Consider the following 21,211-nt stretch of genomic DNA (forward strand, 5'->3'; position numbering starts at 1 on the left):
CTTGTTTTATAAATAATATCCTGTAACCTGCCTTCACTGACTAAACTTGCTTTAATTGTTTTTGCAAATTACATACCCTCCAAGCTTCACCTAGCTTAGACAATATATCACAAAACCTTATAGATAACATCTCCGAGGTATGGGTCGCTATGGTAACAGTTCCTTAAATTGTTGTTCAGGAACATGCAGTTAGTCCTGTCCAGTTCAAACTGGTCAAGACCACTAACCATTCAACTGGGCCTGTGTGAGTGTCCACCCTTAGATCATGCTAATGCCACCATTTTCTGAATATGCTTCCCATGAAGAAGCATGTAGCTCAGATATGCATGTGCAGAACACAGATTTCTACACTTTTCTCTTGCCTACATTCCCTAGGCCTGAGACCACCCTCCTCCTCTAGGCCATAAATATCCCAACACCCTCCTGTTAGAGAGGTGGATCTGAGACTAGTTCTCCTGACTCCTCCCTTTGATGCCACACGAATAAACCCTTTTTCTGCTGCAAACCTCAGCGTCTCAGCCTTTTACTTTCTGAATGTGGGGCAAACGAATCTGGTTCGGTAACACAGACATGCTGTGACTCTGAAAGTTGCTGTCACTGACCCCAGCCAAAACAGCATTAGTTACATTGGTCTCCATCTGAGATAGATGTCAGTTTACTAAATGGAGTTGAGTATATCTCAGGATATACAGTAAGAAATATTATATGGATAAAAGTGTTCCTCAATGGGACTTCCCTGGTGGCGCAGTGGTTAAGACTCCACGCTCCCAAGCAGGGGACCTGGGTTCAATCACTGGTCAGGGAACTAGATCTCACATGCATGCTGCAACTAAGAGTTCTCATGTCACAACTAAGGAGCCCACATGCTGAAACTAAAGAGCCAGTGAGCCGCAACTAAGAAGACTGCTTGCTGCAACTAAGACCCGGTGCAACCAAATAAATAAATAAATAAGTGTTCCTCAATGGGTAGGACATAATTGCTAACTATATAGGCAAGGCAGAGTTTTCTGTGCGAACCAGAGGCAGAGATCCTGTTTGTTTCAGGGTGGCCAAACACCCATCTTCTTTCTTCTCAGTCATGTCCCTGTACAGTCTTTTCCTTTGTTCCCAGCCAATCATAATAGAATTTACAAAACTTACTAATGCCTCGGGCTACACGTATTTCAAGAGGAATAGCACAATGTCTCCAACTATGCGTGGACTATTTTATGTTTGAATTACTCTGTGGAATGATACAGCCATTTAGATAAGTAGATTTGGGAGCATCTCAATTTTATTCCGTTGGCAGGCTGACCTTCACGGAGTATGAAACTACGTCTTTCTCCTGCAGTTCATAGCGAGTAAAGCCCCTCCCTCCGTCTAGGTAGGATGACCACTCTCAAGTACTCCCCAGAGTACCTTTTGGACCACTCTCTGGTGGTCAAGATGGAGAACACGTTTCCGGGGTGGGGGTGGGGGATGGGGGGGTGGGGGGTGCGGGGTGCTCTAGAACGCTAGGAACTACATTACCCAGAAGGTAGTGCGCCGAGTTGAGCCAATAAAAGGTCAGGATAAAGGCATTTCCTTGCGTGCGAATCTTATCGGGGCGGGACTTCCGGCGTCCTCCTCGTGGCGGCCATTTTTACTGGTTTCGTATCTGTTGTCGCTCCGGAGTGCTGGGCCGGGACTTGGGTGACAGGGTTGAGAAGGTCCAAGAGGAGTCGCTGTCCCCGCTGCATAGAGGCCGGTCTGAAATTCGGCGACGCCGCCGGGGGTGCCCCGCGCCAAGCTCGGGAGAGGGACCGCCGTGCCCGCGTCCACCCACCTCTCCCGCCGCTACCTGCCCCGCTCTGCCCCCAGACTGATGGCGGCGGCGGCGGCGCTGAGGACCCCGCCTCAGGTAAACGCTCGTCCTCCGGGCCCTCATCTCTCTCACCCCACCAGACACTAAAGCCCCGAGTGCGGGGCGCCTGCTCACGTGCCCGCAGTCCAGGCCACGGTGCCCAGGACAGTGAAGCGGTCGTGGGTGAGTCTGTTTTTGACAGACAGTGTGATGGCCGCTTGAGAGAGGGTCACAGGCGGAGGGACCGGCAGGTGCAAAGGCTTGGAGGTCGGATTGAGCCGGGAGGATTGGGAAACCTGGGGTCCGTCTGATGTCTGCAGGGAAGTGTGTGGTAGCGTGACCCCTGGACTGGCTGGCGGAGAGGTGGTTCCTTCATTCTGAGGGACCTGGATGCCATGCAGGGTAGTGGACAGAAAAGGAATACAGTCTGTATTAGGGTTTCAAAAGTTTTCCAAAAACCGATTAAAGAGAGAACAAACTAGAATGGGGGTGAAAAGGACAGTGAGGCACAAGGCGCTAGTAAGAAGCAGCATTGAGGACTGAGGCGCAGAAGCTAGTCACTTAGCCCGAGGTCACCGGGATCCAGGCCTGGACGGGGATACAGGGGAGGCCTGACCTCATCTGGAGCCCAGCCCTGGTTGCCTACCCCTCTCCGCAGGCTCTGAAGGATGAAAAGCACTTAGGAAACCTATCCACGGAAGGAGAGGTTGTCCCAGTCCCTCACTGGCCCTGACACACCCAAATGGTGTCTGGGATTGTGGTGTCTTTAACGTCTTCCTTGCTTTTTTCCCAGCTCGTGGGTGTGGGGACCCACTCAAGCCCAGTCTTGAGTGCAGGCCAAGGGTTACACGGAGGTATTGCTACTGCTGTCAGCCAATGTAAACACGTGTGAAAGGTGGTGACAGGACCAGATACTGACATGTGCAAATGTTTGGAGGTATGACTATGCTGGAGACAGGGTACAGTCAGTTTCCATTTTATTAGGAACACAGAGCTGAGTGTCAAGAATCAGGTCTGTAATTGTCAAGAATTTGGACACCTGTTACGGAGATAATGAGAGGTTTGGATAAGCGGAAGGGGTTGGTTCTTATGCAGGTCTTAGTGAGTTCCATTGCCTGCAAAGAAGAGAACAGACTGTATGAGTAATAGAAGAGGCAGGGAGCTGCCAAGGAGGCATTTGCTATAATCCAGATGAGTGTCGGACCAGGGTGGTGGCCACAGAGGTGGGAAAGAAGTGGGACTTTCCATCCATGTTTTAAGAAGAGTCAAGTAGATTTTTAGATGTTGTGGGTGAGGGAGAGAAAGGGAGGAGTCAGCGATGACCCCAGTGTTTCCGGTTTTAGGAGCTAACGGGATGAAGGCTCCATCAACTGGGATGGGAAAGTTATGGTAGGTTAATTTTACTTGGGAACGTCAGATGTTTTGTTTTGGCCCTGACAGGAGTCTGAGATGTTTCAGAGAAAGTGAGTGGAGGTAGCAGTCGGGTGTCTGGAAATCTGGGGAGGAAGGTGGCTGTTGTGTGGAACAGGGAGCAGCTGTGGATCCCATTTAGGTGGGGGAGTGCAGGTCATCCTGGCCATGCTGTTCGCTGGTCTGAAAGAGGAGGGTGCATGATGAGGGGTTTCCCTGCTCCACACCTGATCAGGGTTGCTGAGCACACAAAGGCAGGTGAAGGATAGAAGTGAACATGGTAACCATATGGAAGAGAATGGGTAACTGAATTGAAGAGAATGGTTTGACAGGCGACTAAAGCGTTTGTGAGATTAGTGGACATGACATGGCAGTGGAGGCATTGGAGTAATTGAAACAAGATGATGAGACTAGGGCTCCTGCTAATTCACTAAGGTACAGGTTCACCAGAATTTTGTGGTGAGGTTTGGTGGGGGTGTGGTGTGTTTGATCTTGATGGTGGGTAGGTCTGGGGCAAATATAGTCATTTGTGAGAGTCACTGTGCCTGGAACGGACACTGTCAGGGCCAGGATTCCAAGGAAGGTTGAGGGAGAGAGGACAGTTGTGGCCGCTGAGGGGACAGGGAGTGCAGCACAAAAGTGGAAGTGGGTCATGGGCATCTGTAATCACATGTGCTTCTGGGTGGTTAAAATTGAAGCAAGGATCAATAAAGGTATGAAGGAGGCCTTCAAGGCAGTTTTCCCCACGTGCATAGTTGTGGGAGTGCAAGTGTGGGGACTGAAGATGTGAGAGCGGTACAGTCTACAGAATGATGGGCACACTAAGAGGAACTGCTAGCCCATGGCACCAGGGCCCTGTTATTGGGGACTGAACGTCGAAGCTTGAACCCAAGTTTGGTTGTGTCTGTGAGTCACAGCCTAGAGACCCCAGGGGAATTGATTGACAGGATGGATGGGACCCTACAAGCCAGGACCAGAGCTTGGATGACATCTCTGTGCTGTCCTGCCCAGTGTTGTTGAGGGCTGAACACAGTGAATGAAGAGACCCTGAGGGATAGGTGGGTATCAGTGGCACTTAGGCCTGAAATTCCTGTTCGGCTAGAGCTCTGGAAGAGGATGAGGGTGGGATACGTGTGTGACGAGATGGATTGTGGGATCTTAGAGAGAGAGTGTTCATAGCTTATTCTGTCTCTCTCATAGAAGTGCAGTGTGACCTTTGAGGACATTGCTGTGTCCTTCTCCTGGGAGGAATGGAGGCTCCTTGATGAGACTCAGAGACGCCTGTACCTCGATGTGATGCTGGAGAACTTTGCACTTATATCCTCACTGGGTAAGACTCACAGCCTTCCCAGTGTCCTGGACTAGGCTCTATCCCACCTCACCCCCCTTTTCAGGGGGCGCTCTGTTCTTCTACATGTGAACTGTGGGCACTGCTTGCTTCCCAAGCTTTCTGTGTAGTTGCTGTGGTAGCTAGGACTGGGTTGTTTGCACTGCCCTCTACTTTTTCCTGCAATATCAACCCCGATACCTGCTGTATTGAACGCTGTTAGGAAAAGGATTCCAAGCCAGTAGTATTGCAGTGAGCTTAATGGATTCTACCTTACTTCCTTCTCTCTGTCTGGGTCAGTGTGTCTATATCCTTTTCACCTCTGTGTCTGAGATTTGATCCCTTCTTTTATTTATTTGTTTTTATTTTAATTTAATTTAATTTAATATATTTTTTTCTTCTCTTGGCCAAGCTGCACGGCTTGAGGGATCTTAGTTCCCTGACCAGAGATTGAACCAGGGCCACAGCAGTGAAAGCACCAAGTTCTGACCACTGGACCGCCAGGGAACTCCCTTGATCCCTTCATTTACCTAACATTTCTTTGTGCCTGCCTGTGCCAGGAATGCAGGCACTGTCATGATCATTACTTATCTGAACCATGAGCTACTTTTCAGTGTCCTACTGCAAGGTTGTAGTGTTTGTTTATTTATTTTGTAAATATATGTTTATCCAAAGTTTTTTTAAAATTATTTATTTATTTATTTTGGCTGCATTGGGTCTTCAATGCGGCATGCGGGATCTTTAGTTGCAGCATGCGGACTCTTAGTTATGGCATGCAGACTTCTTAGTTGCAGCATGCGTACACTTAGTTGTCATCTGCAAGCGGAATCTAGTTCCCCGAGGGATTGAACCTGGGCCCCTGCGTTGGGAGCACGGAGTCTTACCCACTGGACCACCAGGGAAGTCCCTGTAGTGTTTTTTTGTTTTGTTTAATAAATTATTTATTTATTTATTTTTAGTTGCATTGGGTCGTTGTTGCTCGGCACATTCTTTCTCTAGTTGCGGCGAGTGGGGGCTACTCTTCGTTGTGGTGTGTGGGCTTCTCACTGAGGTGGCTTCTCTTGTTACCGAGCACAGGCTCTAGGCATGCAGGCTTCAGTAGTTGTGGCACGCGGGCTCAGTAGTTGTGGCTCGTGGGCTCTAGAGCGCAGGCTCAGTAGTTGTGGCTCGTGGGCTTTGTTGCTCCGTGGCATGTGGGATCTTCCCGGACCAGAGCTTGAACCTGTGTCCCCTGCAGTGGCAGGCGGATTTTTAACCACTGTGCCACCAGGGAAGCTCAAAAACTGTATATATTGATGTGTACAAGTGATGACTTGGTATATCTTTACATTGTGAAATAATTGCCACATTGAAGTTAATTAAACATCTATCACCTCATAAAGTTACCTTATTGTTGTTATTATCGTTGTTACTATTTTGGTAAGAATGCTTAAGATCTACTTTAAGTAAAGTTCAAGTATACAACGTGATTGTTAACTGTAGTCACCATGCCATACATTACATCCGCAGAACTTATTAATCTTAACTGAACATTTGTACCTTCTGACTAACATCTCCCCATTTCCCATATTCCCCAGCTTCTGGTATTTTACTCTCTGTTTCTATGATTTTGCATTCATTCATTCATTAATTCATTCATTTATTGATTGTACGCGGGCCATTTGTAGATCTTTGATAAAATGTCTATTCAGCCATTTTATCTTTGATAGAATGTCCACTTTTTAATCAGATTGTTCTTTTCCTGTTGAGTTGTAGAGTACCTTATATATCAATGTTTTACGTATTAAAATATAAATTTCACCAATGAAATCTATCTGGTCATGGCCTATTTTTGTTGTTGGAAGATTTTTGCTTACTGGTTCAATTTCCTTGCTTGTTATTGGTCTATTCAAATTTTTTGTTTCTTTATGATTCAGGTTTGGTAGGTTGTATGTTACTAGAAATATATCTGTTTCTTTTAGGTTATCTAATTTGTTGGTGTATAACAGTTCATAGTAGTCTTTTATGATCCTTTATTTCTCTTTTATTTCTCTGTTAATTTATTTGAGTCTTCCCTCTCAGAAGTCTAGAGAAAGGTTTGTCAGTTTTATTTATCTTTAAACAAAACCAGATCTTAGTATTGTTAATCTTTTTTATAGTTTCTATTTCATTTATTTCTGCTCTGATCTTTCTTTTTTCTTTTTTTTTCTTTTTCTTTTTTGGCTGTGCCATGTGGCATGCAGGGATCTTAGCTCCCCAACTAGTGAATGAACCTGCATCCCCTGCAGTGGAAGCACAGAATCCTAAGCACTGGACTGCCAGGGAATTCCCCTCTGCTCTGATCTTTATTTTTGCCTTTGTTCTGCGAACTTTGGTCCTAATTTGTTCTTCTTCTAGTTCCTGGAGATGTAAAGTTTGGTTGTTTATTTAATGCTGGCATTTTTTGCTCTTAATGCTGGCATTTATTGCTCTCAACTTGATTTTTTTCTTAATGCTGGCATTTATTGCTCTAAACTTTTCTCTTAAAACTGCTTTTGCACATTCTATATGTTTTGTTTCTGTTTTTGTTTTTCTCAAGTTATGTTTGATTTTCCTGTTGATTTTTTCCTTTGACTGATTGATTGGCCAGGAGCATATTGTTTAATGTTCACATATCTGAATTTTTAAGCTTTTCTCCTGTTGCTGGTTTCTAGTTTTATCCATTGTGTTAGGAAAAGTTACTTGATATGGTTTGAGTCTTCTGAAATTTGTTAAGACTTGTTTGACATAGCATATAATCTATTCTAGAGAATATTCTATATGCCCTTGAGAAGAGTGTGTCTTCTGCTGTAATAGGATGGAATGTTCTGTATACATCTGTTACATTCATTTGGACTAAAGTGTTGTCCAATTCAAAGATAACCTTACTTTCTATCTGGATATCCACCTGTGTTGAAAGGGGGATATTTAAGTTCCCTATTAACACATTATTGACTGGGGGATTTTTTCAGGAACTAATGCCTGTGGCCAGCAATTTGTTAGTTTGAGTAAATATCAGCAACTTTTTTTGTACTTAATGTATTTATTTGAAACTTTGTACATGTCTTACTAAAGCATTCTAATACTTTGTTAGAGTGTGATAGGCAGTATAGCAGGAACCTCTGTGCAGGGGAACAGAACATCTATTACAAATACACTGTGTTTCACTGTGCTTTCCCCTGGAAGAGCAGACTCTATACTTTCTGGAGGCTTTTTCTTTTTTTAGCCCTGTGGGTATTACATCCTCTAGAATATGTTCTTTTATTTTACCTGGTAGTCAAGAAGGTGGATCTTTGCGGGGAGGCTCTTTTATTTTTTTATTTGTTTATTTTTAAAATATTTATTATTTTATTTATTTTGTCTGCGCCGGGTCTTAGTTGCTGCATGCGGGATCTTTTAGTTATGGCACATGGGCTTCTTATTGCAGTACGGTGGACTTCTGAGTTGCGACATGCAGACTCTTAGTTGTGGCATGAATGTGGGATCTAGTTCCCCAAGCAGGGATCGAACCCGGGCCCCCTGCATTGGGAGGGTGGAGTCTAACCCACTGGACCACCAGGGAAGTCTCTTGGGGGGCTCTTTTAGAAACGCCACGAGAAGGATCAGGTGTGGGGCTACCACTGCATTCACCGGAATGGTCAGTTACCCATTCTCTAGCTACTGCTGGCAAAAATTGCTGATGGGACTTCCCTGGTGGCACGATGATTAAGAATCTGACTGCAAATGCAGGGGACATGGGTTCAATCCCTGGTCCAGGAAGATCCCACATGCAATGGAGCAACTAAGCCCATGCGCCACAACTACTGAGCCTGCGCTTTAGAGCCCATGAGCCACAACTACTGAACCTGCGTGCCTAGAGTCTGTGCTCCACAACAAGAGAAGCCACCTCAGTGAGAAGGCTGCGCACCACAACGAAGAGTAGCCCCTGCTTGCCACAACTAGAGAAAGCCTGTGCGTAGCAACAAAGACCCAACGCAGCCAAAAATAAATAAATAGATGAATAAATTTTTTAAAAAATTGCATGTAAGTCATTTTATTCTGTGCATTAAGGCTGCAATAAATTTTAAATACATTGAATAAACCGCAGTTACTCAACTAGAAACCCCCTTTCTTACACCATTTTCGAGTTTTCCAGAGGATATTGAAGTTTGCCAGATATTGATTGGATCGATCAACTACTTTCATATATTTATTATAGTCTAACATACTAGTGGGCTTAGTTATCTGATGGCCAGTCTTTCTGTCTTCCTTTCCTGTAGATGCTATGGAGGTGTCATGAATAGTTGTCACCATGCAGACTAGCCTCTTGTCTTTCCATATAAGAAGAATCACTTCTCCCTTCTGTAAGAATGTCATTTCTACCCTCTGTAGATTTTTAGATTTCTCCTTTAATTGGTTTGGTAGACCATGATTCTCTGTTATAGTCCTACAAACTCTGGTTTTATTTTTCAACATTACAGATGTGGACAGACTGTTGTAATAATTGTCTTGGTAAATATGGTGCCATGAACCAAGGTTGTAGGACCAACAATATTGTTTCTTGCAGTTTCTTTCCTTCACCCATGTAAATCTCACGGTTGCATATATATCCAGTTTCACTTCCGTTAAGCATCCTGACCAAAATTCCATATTTTGTAAATTTCCCAGGATTATAGGTTTTGAATCTAAGTCGTCCTCTCCACTTTATCATTGCCTCATCAGTGATAGCTCTTGTTTGGGTGTATAGATCGATTGAGATTTTGGTAGAAAATAAGCCAAAAGAGGTTTAATTTTTGAAATTCTGTCTGCAGGAAGTGGAGTTTTCGAGTTATCGTTAAAGTGAAGAAATGTCATTATTTGTGTGAACCTTCTTCTCGTCCTAATCTTTGGTAAGATAGGTGTTTCAAGTAAGGGATCAGTCGACCAATATTCTTTCCACTGTGACTTTCTTATTTGTCTCATCAAAATTATTAATCCAAGAGGCTTCTTCATGTCACTGTTGGTTACATTAGTCCATTTTAAAGCCTTATCATACTTTTTATATGATTTTTCATTCTGTTGGTGATATAAGTTTGTTTGAGAAGTGACTAACTCGAAAAAGTCGTTACCAAAAATTAATTCTGTTATTTCACTAACACTTCGCGGGTTATTACATTAAATAGTTACACCTGACACACCTGTAAAGTCTTCTAATTTTTGTGAAATGTTGTCTTCAATCCACTCTTACGTAGAAGCAAAGGAGCATTCTTGAGTTTCATTTTCACTTTCCACAGTAGAGTCATTCACTATGGTTTTTTGTCTTTTTGTTGGTCTAATATTCACATCGTCTGAATCAGAATTATATTCTGAAGAACTGTCATGTTCTGAGACACTCGTATATATGTTGCTCAGACAGAGAAAGTATCTGTATAAAATTCACCAAAAAAATTCTTCTTCACTCAGTTTTGCGATGCATCATTTTGGAAAATTTTACGGTAATAAACTTGCGTTTATAATGTACACAAGGTTGGAACAAAAACCTAATGGAGCAAAATGTGAAAGATAATGATAATCATAAGTTGTATAATGAACCCTTGATCAATTTTAAGTTCTTACAACTTCGCACGGTGATGTTAATGTGTCAATCTCTAAAAACGTATTGATACGTCTCCAGTCAATAACGTTTGAGTAACAAAAGATGTATTAATACATCTTTAGTTAGAAATGTGTTAATATTCTTTTGCTGGGACTTCCCTGGCAGTCCAGTGGTTAAGACTCTGTGCTTCTACTGCAGGGGGCACAGGTTTGATCCCTGGTTGGGGAACTAGGATCCTGCATGCCGTGCGGCGTGGCCAAAAAAAAAAAAAAAAAATCCTGCCTTCAGATCTGGTCATATTTGCTTAATTTTTAATATATGGTACATATATATATAGTTATAATTGTTACATCCTCCTGGTGAATCAATTTCTTTATCATTACGTAATGAACATTGTCTCTTGTGATAGTTTTTTTTTAAGAGTGATCTTTTTTTGTTTTTTAAAAATTAATTTATTTTTGGCTGCATTGGGTCTTTGTTGCTGCGTGTGGGCTTTCTCTAGTTGCGGTGAGCAGGGTCTACCCTTCATCGTGTTGTGTGGGCTTCTCATTGCAGTGGCTTCTCGTTGCAGAGCACGGGCTCTAGGCACGTGGGCTTCAGTAATTGTGGCATGCAGGCTCAGTAGTTGTGGCTCACCATAGAGTGCAGGCTCAGTAGTTGTAGTGCACAGGCTTAGTTGCTCCACAGCATGTGGGATTTTCCCAGACCAGGGCTCGAACCTGTGTCCCCTGCATTGGCAGGTGGATTCTTAACCACTGCACCACCAGGGAAGTCCTCTTGTGATAGTTTTTGATTTAAAGGCTATTTGTCTCACTTAAGTATAGCTTACTCTGTTCTCTTCTGAGTTCCATTTGCGTGGAATATCTCTTTCAATTCCTTCACCTTCAGCCTGTGTGTGTCCTTAAGGCTGAAGTTACTCTATTGTAGGCAGCATATGGTTGAGGGTTTTTTGTTTTTTGTTTATTTTTCTGTTCAGCCACTGTATGTCATTTGATTGGAGAATATTTTTAGGACCTGCTGTTGCCATCTTATTATTGTATGGCTGTTTTGTAGTTTCTTTCTTCTTCTCTTGCTGTCTTCCTTTGTGACTTGATGATTTTCTGTGGTAATATGCTTTTTTTTTTTTTTAAGTACCAACTCCTTTTTTAAAAAATTTATTTATCTTTGGCTGCATTGGGTCTTTGTTGCTGGGCGTGGGCTTTTCTCTAGTTGTGGCAAACGGGGGCTACTCTTCGTTGGTGGTGTGCGGGCTTCTCACTGTGGTGGCTTCTCTTGTTGTGGAGCTCGGGCTCTAGGCGTGCGGGCTTCAGTAGTTGTGGCATGTGGGCTCAGTAGTCGTGGCTTGTGGGCTCTAGAGCGCAGGGTCAGCAGTTGTGGCACACGGGCTTAGTTGCTCTGTGGCATGTGAGATCTTCCCGAACCAGGGCTCAAACCCGTGTTCCCTGCATTGGCAGGCGGATTCTTAACCACTGCACCACCAGGGAAGTCCCTGTGGTAATATACTTTTATTCCTTTCTCCTTGTCTTTTGTGTCTACTATAGGTTTTTGCTTTGTGGTTACCATAAGGCTTATATAAAACATCTTGTAGCATTCTATTTTATGCTGATAACAATGTAACTTCAATCTCATACAAAAAATTTACTCTTATACTTCCCCCACACATGCATTTTATGTTTTTGATGTCACAATTTACATGTTTTTATACTGTGTATTGAGTAACCATCAACAAGTTACTGTGGGTATAGTTGTTTTTAATACTCTTGTTTTTTATCCTTTGTAGTTGAGTGATTAACACAGTTTTACAGTATTAGAGTATTTTGAATTTGACTATATACTTATCTTTACCCATGTGTTTTATATTTTCATATGATTGCATGTTAGTAGTTAGCATACTCTTTTTTTTTTTTTTTTGGCTGTGCTGGGTCTTAGTTGCAACATGCAGGATCTATCTTTGTTGCACTATGCGGGATCTAGTTTCCTGCCCAGGGATCAAGCCCGGGCCCCCTGCATTGGGAGCACGGAGTCTTAGCCACTGGACCACCAGGGAAGTCCCTAGTTAGCATACTTTTATTTCAGCTAGAAGAATTCTTTAGTCTTTCGCATTTCTGGTGAGGTACATCAAGTGATAATGAACTTCCTCAGTTTCTGTTTGTCTGAGAAAGTCTTTCTTCCTTATTACTGACGAATAGTATTGCTGGTTAAGTATTCTTGGTTTGCAATTTTTTCCCCCCACCCCAGCATTTAGAACATATCATCTCACTCTCATGGTATGCAGTGTTTCAGCTAAGAAAACCACTTTATGGGGGTTCCCTTGTATGAGGGCTTTCTTTTTTCTTGCAGCTTTTAAAATTCTCTTCATCATTAGTTTGTGAGTTTTATATTAATGTGTCTTGGGGACGTTCTCTGTGGATTGAATCTGTTTGGAGACTTCTGAGCATCATGTACCTGAATGTCCACTTTTCCCAGATTGGAAAGTTTCCATCCATTATTTCTTCAAATAAAGTTTCTGTCCCTTCCCCTCTCTCTACTCCTGCTAGGGCTCACATTATGCAAATAGTGTTTTGTTTCACAATGTCCCATAATTCACGTAGACTTTTTTTTTTTTTTTTACTCTTAGTTGTTTTGTCTTTTTTCTCCTCTGACTGGATAATTTCAAAGACCTACCTTCAGTTTCATATTCATTGTTTTGATTGATCAAGTTAGCTATTGATGCGCTACTGTGTTTTTCGTTTTGTTCACCATACTCTTCACCATAATTTCTGTTTGGTTCTTTTTCATATTTTCTTGTCTCTCTGTTTGAAACCTTATTTTGTTTGCATATTGTTTTCCTTATTTTGTTGGATTGTCTGTCTGTGTTTTCTAGTAGCTCACTGAGCTTCATTAAAACAATTATTGTGAGGGACTTCCCTGGTGGTCCAGTGGTTAAGACTCTGTGCTTCCACTGCTGGGGGAATGGGTTCGATCCCTGGTCAGGGAACTAAGATCCCGCATGTTTCATGATGTGGCCCCCCCCCAAAAAAAAAAAACAATTACTGTGAGTTTCTTGTCTGACAGCTTATAGATCTCCAGTTCTTTGGGGCAACTGATAACTTATTATGTTCCTTTGAGGGGTGTTGTGTTTCCTTGATTATTTTGTGTGTGTTTCAATGTAACCTTGCTTTGATGTTAATACATTTCATGGAGCAGTCATTTCTTTCAGACTTTACCTAAGGTTTTGGTGGGGAAGATCTTCACCTTTTTGTGGGTGTTAGTATGCCAGGTTGATGGGTAGTTGCTGTTCCAACTACAACAAGGCCCAGGGGCTTAGAGTCTGTCCAGCTCTGTCAACTGAGATCAGTGTCAGCAAAGACTGCAGGGGTCCTCAATAGCTAAAGTTGTGGGTTTCCACAGTAGTAGAGAAGACTGCTGGGGATCGCCTGATCTCTTTCTCCCAAGGGAAATGTTTTGACTGAGGGGTTCCCTCTTGATGGTAAGTCCGGCTCTTGGTTGGGGGGTGGTGCTTCATGGTGGTGATGGCATTGGTGTCTGATGTGTGGGCACTGTGGAGCAGGTATAGATCTGGATTCTAGGGTGTGATAAATGCAGAGCAGTAGCAGTTCTAGGGTCCCAGACACTGAACAGCCTGCAGCAGTGCTGACTTTGCTTTGTGAGATGCAGTCACACACTGAGCAGTGATGGAGCCTTGACTGGAGGATGGGTGCACACAGGAGTGTCTGGGGTCTGAGGAACTAGCTCGCCCATAGTGGCCATGAATCTGGTGCCTGAGACGGGCATTCGGGTGGCGGCTGTGGAGGCAGGTTGTGGACTATGGGCATCCATGGCACAGCTGGGGCTCTGGGGTCTGGGGTGTGTGCAGGGTTTATGGGGGCGTCCATGGCACAGCTGGGGCTCTGGGGTTTGGGGTGTGTGCAGGATTTATGGGGGTGGCCGCCACGGTTTTGAAATAGAGCAGTGGCTACGTTTGGGGGAACAGGGGTGATTCGGCATATGATTCTCTTGCAGGTTCCCCATGGCCATGGCTATTAGTTACCTTACTGAAAGAGCTGCCAGTACCCTGTGCAGAGCAGGCAGCCGGTGTCCACACCTATAAACACTTGCCCTCCTCTGCCGTGCAGATGGTGGGACCTGCAGCTATATCGGGGCCTGTTGAGGTTCTCTGAAGCAAAGGCTACTGGGGTCCTTTGCAGAGCAGGGCATTGGGGAATGTGATGGCAGCCACCATGTGGCTGATACACATAGTTCCCACCATTCATCTTATTTCCTATCCATCTCCACGTGTCTGTTAAGCTGATGTCCCCAGCAATCCTTTTTTTTAAATTTATTTATGTATTTATTTTTGGTTGCGTTGGGTCTTTGTTGCTGCATGTGGGCTTTCTTTAGTTGTGTCGAGCAGCCCGACTCTTCATTGCAGTGTGTGGGCTTCTCATTGCGGTGGCTTCTCTTGTGGAGCACAGGCTCTAGGTGCGTGGGCTTCAGTAGTTGTGGCACTTGGGCTCAGTAGTTGTGGCTCACAGGCTCTAGAGCTCAGGCTTAGTAGTTATGGCACACAGGCTTAGTTGCTCCACAGCATGTGGGATCTTCCTGGACCAGGGCTTGAACCCATGTCCCCTGCATTGGCAAGCGGATTCTTAACCACTACACCACCAGGGAAGCCCCCCAGCCATCTTTTTTGTGTGGTTATTCTACTTTTCAATTTCCATTGTGTTGCTGCAGTGTCTTAATTGGATTTCTGAGTCCTCCAAGGGCCAATTTCGTTTGCAGTTAGCTGTCTGTTTTTTCTTGGTGGTGAAGGCTGGTGTCCTCTGCTGTTACGCTGACATCACTTCTAGATCGGTTTTCTGGGTCTGTTATGTGCTGAGTTGCTCTGTGACAGTAGAAGTCATTCATCTGTCCTGTTTTTACCTTAGGATTTGTATCCTGCATGTACCATGTAGTTGCTTAACTAGGGCTTACAGATGTGCCAGGATGGATATGACTCCAGTCATGGCATAGTGGGCTCAGAGGGCGCCTGGTCCTGGTGAGTGGCCCCTGAGGAGAGTATGACATCAGGCTGTGTTCAGACCATACCAGGAATCTATCTTTGTTCAACCAGGGTTTAGGTGCCATTTCCAGTGGCTATACCTTACTTCTATCTTTCTTTTTCCACTGTTGACACTTGGCTGACTTGTCAGTTCTAGTACTTGTGATTGCTACTGTGACTTCCAGCCCAGGGATAATTTCCACCTCTCTGGACTCCACATCTCCCCCATTTCTCTCACCACTCTTTCTGTAGTACTCACCAACATTGGTTGTGCTGTGATATGTTCACATTTCCCTAAATTGACTTTGAATAGCAGCTAATATGTTGCTGTGGGATTTTAATGGGCTTAGATGCACATTTCTACCCAGTCTCACATTAGCAGCAGAAAAATCCTGCAAGAAGCCGTTGGGAGAGAAGTGAGTTGTAGACCCTGCCTCTTTTCCTTGTGTCACACCCTGTCTTTTGTTTCCTTCCCCTGCTGAGGTCTCCACTATTCTGTGATCTTGAGGCTCCGTAATGCAAAACAGTCAGCTGTTCTTTCAACTGAATTCCAACTTCCGTATCTTGAAAAGCATCTCATAGACTAATACCTCGATGAGAGAGGTGCACATCTGTGATGAGCTTGACCCTTCCCCATAGTCGACATGCCCTTGACCAGCATTTCTTTCTGTTCAGGTTGCTGCTGTGGAGCAGAGGCTGCAGAGGCACCTTCTGAACAGATCGCTTCTCTAGGCGTGTCACAGGCTAGGACTCCCAAGGCAGCTTTGTGTTCCCAGAAGACGCACCCCTGTGAGATGTGTGGTCCAGTCTTGAGACACGTTTTCCACTTGGCTGAGGATCAGGAAACACAGCACAGCCAGAAACTGTTGAGGTGTGGGGCATGCGTGAAACTATTTTATTTTAGTGCAAATGTTCAGCAGCACCAGGAGCAGCACATGGAAAAGAAAACCCTCAGAAGCAGTGTGGATGAGGCCTCGTTTGTGAAGAGCTGCAGATTCCATGTGTCACAGAAGCCATTGTGCTGTGGGGAGTTTGAAAAGGACTTCCCAACCATTGTGGGACATCTACAGCAACAGGCCACTCATACTGTGGAGAAGCCAAACACAATCACCCAGTGCGGGTCAACTTCACAAGGCAGGAGAAGCCGTCACACCTGGGGAGAATGCAAGAAAGCCCTCAGCCCCAAACACAAACTTGTGCAGGACCATGGTGTCCACAATGGAAGACAGTGTTTTGTGTGCAGTGAATGTGGGAAAGCATTCAAGTACAAATCCTCATTTGTTCTGCACCAGAGAATCCACACTGGAAAAAAACTTCATGTATGTGGTGAATGTGGAAAATCTTTTAGGCAAAGCTCAACTCTCTGTCAACATCGAAGAATTCATACTGGGGCAAGGCAGTACAAGTGCAGCAAATGTGGGAAATCCTTTAGCCACAAATCTGTCCTCATTTATCCCCATCCATGGCGCAGTGGAGAAAACAGTTATGTGTGCAGTGAATGTTCGAAATCTTTTAGCCATAGCTCAGTGTTCATTCCACATAGGAGATTTCAAATTGGAGAAAGGCCTTATAAGTGTAGTGACTGTGTGAAATCTTTTACTTCTCTGTCTGCACTCAGTTATCATCAGAGATCTCACACAGGAGAACGACCTTATGTGTGCAGTGATTGTGGGAAATCTTTTATCTCTAGTTCTGACCTCCGTTACCATCAGAGAGTTCATTCTGGAGAAAGGCCTCATGAGTGCAATGAATGTGGGAAATCATTTATCACTCGTACTGCTCTCCGTTATCATCACAGAGTTCACACTGGAGAAAGACCTTATGAGTGTAGTGAATGTGGGAAGTCCTTTACCCGAAAAAATAACCTAATTATACACCTAAGAGTGCACTCAGGAGAAAGGCCTTATGAGTGTACTGAATGTGGGAAATCTTTTACTTTTAGCTCCAGCCTTCGTTATCATCACAGAGTACACACTGGAGAAAGACCTTATGAGTGCAGTGAATGTGGGAAATCTTTTAACAATAGGTGGACACTCATTCGACACCGGAGAATTCACACAGGAGAAAAGCCTTATGTGTGCAATAAATGTGGGAAATCTTTTTCTTGTAGCTCCACCCTCCAGTATCATGAACGAGGCCACCTTGGGGAAAGGCCTTATGGGTGCGATGAATGTGGGAAGTCTTTTACCACTAGCTCTGCCCTCCGTTATCATCAGAGAATTCACACAGGAGAAAGGCCTTATGAGTGTGGTGAATGTGGGAAATCTTTTATCTCTAGGTCTGACCTCCAGTATCATCAGAGAGTTCATTCTGGAGAAAGGCCTTATGAGTGTAGTGAATGTGGGAAATCTTTTATCCGAAGGAATAACCTCCTTTTACACCAGAGAGTTCACACAGGAGAAAGGCCTTACAACTGTAGTGAATGTGGGAAGTCTTTTAACAATAGGTGGACACTCATTCAACACCAGAGAGTTCACACTGGAGAAAAGCCTTATGTGTGCAGTGAATGTGGGAAATCCTTTACCTCCAGCTCCACCCTCTGTTACCATCAGAGAGTTCATGCAGGAAAAAGGCCTTATGAATGCAGCGAATGTGGGAAATCTTTTACCTCTAGTTCTACCCTCCGTTATCATCAGAGAGTTCACACAGGAGAAAGGCCTTATGAATGCAGTGAATGTGGGAAATCTTTTACTTTTAGTGCCAGCCTCCGTTATCATCACAGAGTGCACACTGGAGAAAGGCCTTATGAGTGCAGTGAATGTGGGAAATCCTTTAAGGATAGATCACAATTCAATAAACACCGGAGAGCTCACACTGGAGAAAGACCTTATGAGTGTGGTGAATGTGGGAAATCTTTTAGCCAAAAATCGTCCCTCTCAACACACCGGAAAATTCATAATAGAGAACGGTCTTATGAATGTAGTGCATGTGGGAAGTCTTTTACCTCTATCTCTGGCCTTGGTTATCATCAGAGAGTTCACAGGGGAGAAAAGCCTTATCAGTGCAATGAGTGTGGGAAATCTTTTACCAATAGCTCCATACTGATTCGACACCAGAGAGTTCACACGGGAGAAAGGCCTTATGTGTGCAGTGAGTGTGGGAAAGCTTTTACTAGCAGTGCCACTCTCTCTTACCATCAGAGAGTTCATGCAGGCAAAAGGCCTTACGAGTGCAGCAAATGTGGGAAATCGTTTACCTCCAGTTCCACCCTTCGTTACCATCAGAGAGTTCACGCAGGAGATAGGCCTTATGAGTGCAGTGAGTGTGGGAAATCCTTTATCTCTAGCTCTAAACTCCGCTACCATCAGAGAGTTCACACGGGAGAAAGGCCTTATGTGTGCAGTGAGTGTGGGAAAACCTTTAGGGATAGTTCCCAATTCAGTCAACACCAGAGAGGTCACACTGGAGAAAGGCCATATGAGTGTAGAGAATGTGGGAAATTGTTTATGCGAAAATCTACCCTTTCTCAACATCAGAGAGTTCACACTAGAGAAAGGCCTTAGATGTACTGGGAATGTGCAGTTTTCTTGTTCATTGTAAGGTTTCCAGAGGAAACTGAGGAGCCATATGTCTGAAATTAACTCTCAGACATTTGAGCATGCACAGTGGGGAGATTTCCCCATAAGTTTCAGTTAATGTGGGAAGTGTGTGACTATGTTGCACTCTCTAACCTGTCCAGGGCTCTTCCCAGATTTATGTCACTTCCATCTCTGGGGTCAAGGCCATTTCACCTCCACCACCTGGTAGGTTCACACAGTGTGCGTCAGTCACCAACCCAGTGTGCTCAGGGAAGCTGACCTCTGTCCTCCAACGTATCAGCCAAGTTAGGAGTCACCTGAACCTTTACGGCATCAGCTTTCACTCCTCCCTGACTTATCTTGGACGTGGACCTGGTCAGTGTTGGCCCAGAAGATACCAAAAGTTCAGCTGGCAGCTTGCAGAGAATAACACAGGGATGTGTTAGTCTCACGTGATAGTAGTAAGTTTTTCCAGCTTCCAAATCATGAACTGGGTAACTGCCTGCTGCAGATTGCTTTGGCTTGTACAATCATCAAGGCCTTACAAGCTCTTTACATCCTCTTTAATCTTGGAAGTTTTGTTTACTGTGCAGGTAGTTTATACACAGGTTTGTACTGTGTAAGCATAAAGGGGAGAACAATTTTTAGGGGTCTCAAAATTTCTGTGTCTGAGGAGGGACGGTATGATGGCAGACAGTAGCTTGCCAGTTTTGACCAAATTTGCATTGCTGCCCACTGCCTCGTAGGAAAGACTGCAGGGATTTCTGGTTTTCATATGAAGCCTGGAGGCTCTGTTTTACGAGTCTCTGAGATGTCCCTGAGAAGCGGCAGCTGTGAGAATCTCAAGAGCTTTGAAAGCAGAATGAATTTTTTCCGTTCCTCAAAGGAGAGGTCACAGGACATTTCAGCACTGTTGAGGGATTATCTTCCCCAGGTCTACAGAGAGCCATATTCCCTGATGGCCACAATTTATTGGCCTAGTGTCGCTGGTTCTAAGACCATTGGGTCCAGGAGAAACCATAATTGGTACAGAAACTGGTTTACTAAGGAGGGGAGGAGGCTGCAGCCTACTAGTGTGTCAACGTAAAAATGACTGTGGAGAATCCGTTTATACACAAATCTCAGTACCTCCAGGCATGTTTATCTTGTATAGCTGAAGTCATCAGAGAAAATAAAAATAATTGAAAGGTTTTGTGGATTCCTTTAGCCTCTGTAATATTCACCTCAAGGCCATTACTGCACGGGCAGGAAGAAAGAGGCAAAAGGGGATCTAGTTCACAGGTGTGGCTCTTGTGACCCAGACAGCATTCCTGTTTGACTTCAGGTGGAAATGTCCTTTATTGCTCGCCAGTGTTTGCTGCCACTGAGGCAAGACTGACTGCCGCCCCAGCCCCCCAGGTCACAAGCAGAGAAATGGTGGAGTCGGTATAAGGTTGCCAAACCTATTTTCTGAAAGGACTGGGACATAGAGATCTTTAAATCTTGAGCTATTTTTTAAAGCTTTACTAAGGTATAATTTACATGTGCTAATATGAATATATTTAAAGTGTACAATTTGATAAGATTTGACATAGGTGTGAACGTCTGAGACCATCATCATAGTCCTAATAGTGACCATATCTGTCATGGTATATTTACCTCATTCCTATTATAATCTCCTTGCCTTTCTCACCTCTCCAAGTAACCATTGATTTACTTTCCTTACAGTAGATAACTTGCATTTTCTTGAATTTATATTATTGGAATCATATGTTGTTTACCATAATTTTTTGTGTTCCTTTATGTATCATAATTACTTTGAGATTCATGAGTGGTATATAGTGCTTTTGGTTTTTGTTTTGTTTTTGACTGAGTAATACTTTTCGATATGCGATGGTTAGTTTATCCATTCTCTTTATGGGCATTTGGCTTGTTTCTAGATTTTGACTTCTGAAAATAAAGCTGGTATAAAAATTGTGTTCTTTATATGAATATATGAAGAATATATATGTTTCTTTTATCTTTTGTCAGTAATTTAGAATATAATGTATGAGTCACAACTGTTTTACTTTTTTTTTTTTTTTTTGGCTGAGCTGGGTTTTCGTTGTGGCAAGTGGGCTGGCTCTTCATTGCGGCCTGTGAGGTTAGCAGCCCTGCGGCATGTGGGATGTTAGTTCCCCGACCAGGGATCAATCCCCTGTCCCCTACATTGGAAGGCAGATTCTTAACCACTGGACCACCAAGGAAGTCCCACAACTGTTTTATGTTTGAAGAAGCTAACATATTGTGATCTAAAATGATTGTACCTTTTGCATCTTACCAGCAATGTATGAGAATTCCATTTCTTCCATATTCTACTGAATACTTGGTTTATCAGTCGTGTTAATTTTAGCCTTTTAACTGAGTTTTTAGAGTTACATCACTTTTTGTTTTGAGTTTCTGTAAGGATTTATGATGAGCGTTTTTTCAGATGTTCATTTGCTATCTGTGTATCTTTGTTAAAATATTTGCTCAAATCTTTTTCTTTATTGACGTTTGGCTATTTTCCTTTAACAAATAGGACAATGAAACAACAAAGATGTAT

The 21,211-nt window shown here is 43.8% G+C and overlaps 2 protein-coding genes across 3 annotated transcripts in view; both read left to right on the plus strand.

Moving 5' to 3' along the window:
- Positions 1-1,621: 1,621 nt before the first annotated feature.
- LOC132479717 (zinc finger protein 814-like) lies at positions 1,622-20,369 on the plus strand. 2 transcript variants are annotated; one of them, XM_060083228.1, is made up of 4 exons: positions 1,858-1,879; positions 2,616-2,759; positions 4,433-4,562; positions 15,806-20,369. In XM_060083228.1, exons 2-4 carry the CDS (start codon positions 2,742-2,744, stop codon positions 18,631-18,633), a joined length of 2,976 nt encoding a protein of 991 aa, XP_059939211.1. In that variant the 5' UTR covers positions 1,858-1,879; positions 2,616-2,741; the 3' UTR covers positions 18,634-20,369. The 2 variants fall into 2 exon arrangements, with proteins under 2 accessions (XP_059939210.1, XP_059939211.1); XM_060083227.1 differs by lacking the exon at positions 2,616-2,759 and having other exon boundaries at positions 1,622-1,879.
- Positions 4,478-21,211, plus strand: part of LOC132479719 (zinc finger protein 154-like) — a 36,493-nt gene continuing 19,759 nt past the window's right edge. The window contains exon 1 of the mRNA XM_060083231.1: positions 4,478-4,562. The gene's annotated coding sequence lies outside the window, so the exon portion shown is untranslated. The remainder of the gene's footprint in view (positions 4,563-21,211) is intronic.

Source organism: Mesoplodon densirostris, chromosome 19 (genome assembly GCF_025265405.1).
Source record: "Mesoplodon densirostris isolate mMesDen1 chromosome 19, mMesDen1 primary haplotype, whole genome shotgun sequence".
Classification (NCBI taxonomy): domain Eukaryota; kingdom Metazoa; phylum Chordata; class Mammalia; order Artiodactyla; family Ziphiidae; genus Mesoplodon; species Mesoplodon densirostris.

What these genes read in the sequence shown, in the direction of transcription:
- LOC132479717 (XM_060083227.1), top strand. Translation starts at nt 1,844, where the DNA reads ATGGCGGCGGCGGCGGCGCTGAGGACCCCGCCTCAG. An exon ending in CGCTGAGGACCCCGCCTCAG is followed by an intron (nt 1,880 to 4,432) that starts GTAAACGCTCGT and finishes TCTCTCTCATAG; the next exon opens with AAGTGCAGTGTGACCTTTGA. An exon ending in TGCACTTATATCCTCACTGG is followed by an intron (nt 4,563 to 15,805) that starts GTAAGACTCACA and finishes CTTTCTGTTCAG; the next exon opens with GTTGCTGCTGTGGAGCAGAG.